General features: G+C 41.6%; 1 protein-coding gene across 1 annotated transcript in view; it reads right to left on the minus strand.

Moving 5' to 3' along the window:
• The window catches only part of SARC_01299 (tubulin gamma-1 chain), a gene marked incomplete at both ends in the record, with an annotated part of 11,385 nt that extends 10,088 nt beyond the window's left edge, over positions 1–1,297 (minus strand). The window contains one exon of the mRNA XM_014305003.1: positions 1,131–1,297. Coding sequence (XP_014160478.1) covers positions 1,131–1,297 — 167 coding nt within the window. The remainder of the gene's footprint in view (positions 1–1,130) is intronic.
• Between the last annotated feature and the right edge of the window lie 1,111 nt (positions 1,298–2,408).

The raw sequence follows: 2,408 nt of genomic DNA on the forward strand, positions 1-2,408 counted from the left end.
TATATATATACAACAAACAACACACACACACACACACACATTTATATATATATATATATACAACATATACATACACACACACACACATACACACACACATACACATACATACACACACACACACACACACATATATATAATATATATATAAAGTATATATATATATATATATATAACTATAAGCACTTCCTCATATGAAGATTGCAGAATGAAAATTCAGAGATTGCAGTGGCCATGTTCATTGTGACAGAAGTACATGTGTTCGCACGTCATCTCAATACCAGCACTTCCTTCGCCACAGACAGGAGAACAGTCGTATACGAAACACACGTACACATATGAATACAAACACACACACAATACATGTATACATACTTGTTTATGTATCTACACACACGTCGAATATAACTACAGAATACACCCCCTGTTGTAAACGCACCAAACACCCCCTTAGCTATAAATACACCAAACACCCTTTTAGTATAAACACACCAAACACCCACTCAGCTATAAACTTACTACACACCCCTCAGCTACAAACTCACTACACACACCCTTCAGTTACCAACTCACTACACACACCCTTCAGTTACAAATTCGATACACATACTCTTCAGTTATAAACTACACACACCCTTCAGTTACAAACTCGCCACACACACCCTTAAGTTACAAACTCACTACACACACCCTTAAGTTACAAACTCACTACACACGCCCTTCAGTTACAAACTCACTACACACACCCTTCAGTTACACACTCACTACACACACCCTTCAGTTACACACTCACTACACACACTCTTCAGTTACCAACTCACTACACACACACTTCAGTTACAAACTCACTACACACACCCTTCAGTTACAAACTCTCTACACACACTCTTCAGTTACAAACTCACTACACACACCCTTCAGTTCCCAACTCACTACACACACCCTTCATTTACAAACTCACTAGACACCCTCTTAGTTATAAACACACTAGATACACCCGTATTTATAAGCACACTATATACACCCGTATTTATAAGCACACTAAACACCCCTTTTGTACAAACACATTAAATACCCCCTCAGCTATAAACTCACTACACACCCCTTGGGTATATACCCACTACACACACCCGTGGTTCGAGGTCCAGAAGTACAGCGCGTGGGATGTAGTGGTCGTCATCCGCCTGATAGAAGAAGACGTCCTTCCTGTCCTCTCCATGCACAGCATCTGTCCGCAGCACACCATCCTCCTCTATCCCGTGCTCAGAGCAGAGCTTGTTCCAGAAGGCAGACCCCACTGCACACCCGACCCAGAAAGGATAAGGTACGACAGTGGTGTACGTGTAAGTGTAAGTGTAAGTAGAAGTGTAAGTGTAAGTGTAAGTAGAAGTGTAAGTGTAAGTGTAAGTGTAAGTGCAAGTGTAAGTGTGAGTGTAAGTAGACGTGTAAATATGAGCTACTGAGCTTGTTCCAAAGGGCAGACCCCACTGCACACCACACCCAGAAAGGATAAGGTACGGCAGAGGTGTAAGTGTAAGTGTAAGTGTACGTGTAAGTGTAAGTGTAAGTGTAGGTGTAAGGGTAAGTGTAAGTGTAATTGTAAGTGTAAGTGTATGTTTAAGTGTAAGTGTAAATGTAAGTGTAAGTGTAAGTGTAAGTGTAACTATGAGCTACGGAGCTTGTTCCAGAAGGGAGATCCCTCTGATTCATACTACCACACCCAGAAAGGACAAGGTAAGACAGAGGTGTAAGTGTAAGTGTAAGTGTAAGTAGAAGTGTAGGTATGGGCTGGGCAGTTGTCCGTGTGGGGACTAATTTCAAACCACACAGAGACGTGTGTATGGTATCAAAGTAATGGGAAGCACGGTGCTACTGTTTGAAGGTGATGGTACGGAGAGGTCTGACGAGTACTGTGAGTGCATGCGACTGTGTTCCTATTGGATGTAGGTGTGGCTGTCTGGGCCCTAGGGCTGTCACTGTCATGGTGAGAGCAGGGTGTAGTGGAAAGATAACAGGCAGCATGGATACATATACTAAACGACGCGTACGCTGGTGATCTGGTGATAAAGCTTGTAGGTACAACACAATAACAGACAGCGAGAGTACCGATTAGGGAACTTAAATAAATCATACAGTAACTGGCAGGTAAACAGATATGAGAAGTGATTTAAAGACTGGTAATAGATTCTTGATGCGGTGTGTGTAGAATTAACTAAAAATCCAAAACATGCATTTATAATGTCGATATACTAATATACTAATATACATATATATATATATATATCTAAACATACACACACATACACACACACACGTGTACGTGTGTGTGAACTCCATTAATAGAGAAGACTCTCGAGAGCCCAGGGTTAACTATTGGGTTCTGTGACCCTCGGGGTGCCCTTCATCAC

The sequence above is a fragment of the Sphaeroforma arctica genome (genome assembly GCF_001186125.1).
Source record: "Sphaeroforma arctica JP610 unplaced genomic scaffold supercont1.50, whole genome shotgun sequence".
Lineage (NCBI taxonomy): Eukaryota > Ichthyosporea > Ichthyophonida > Sphaeroforma > Sphaeroforma arctica.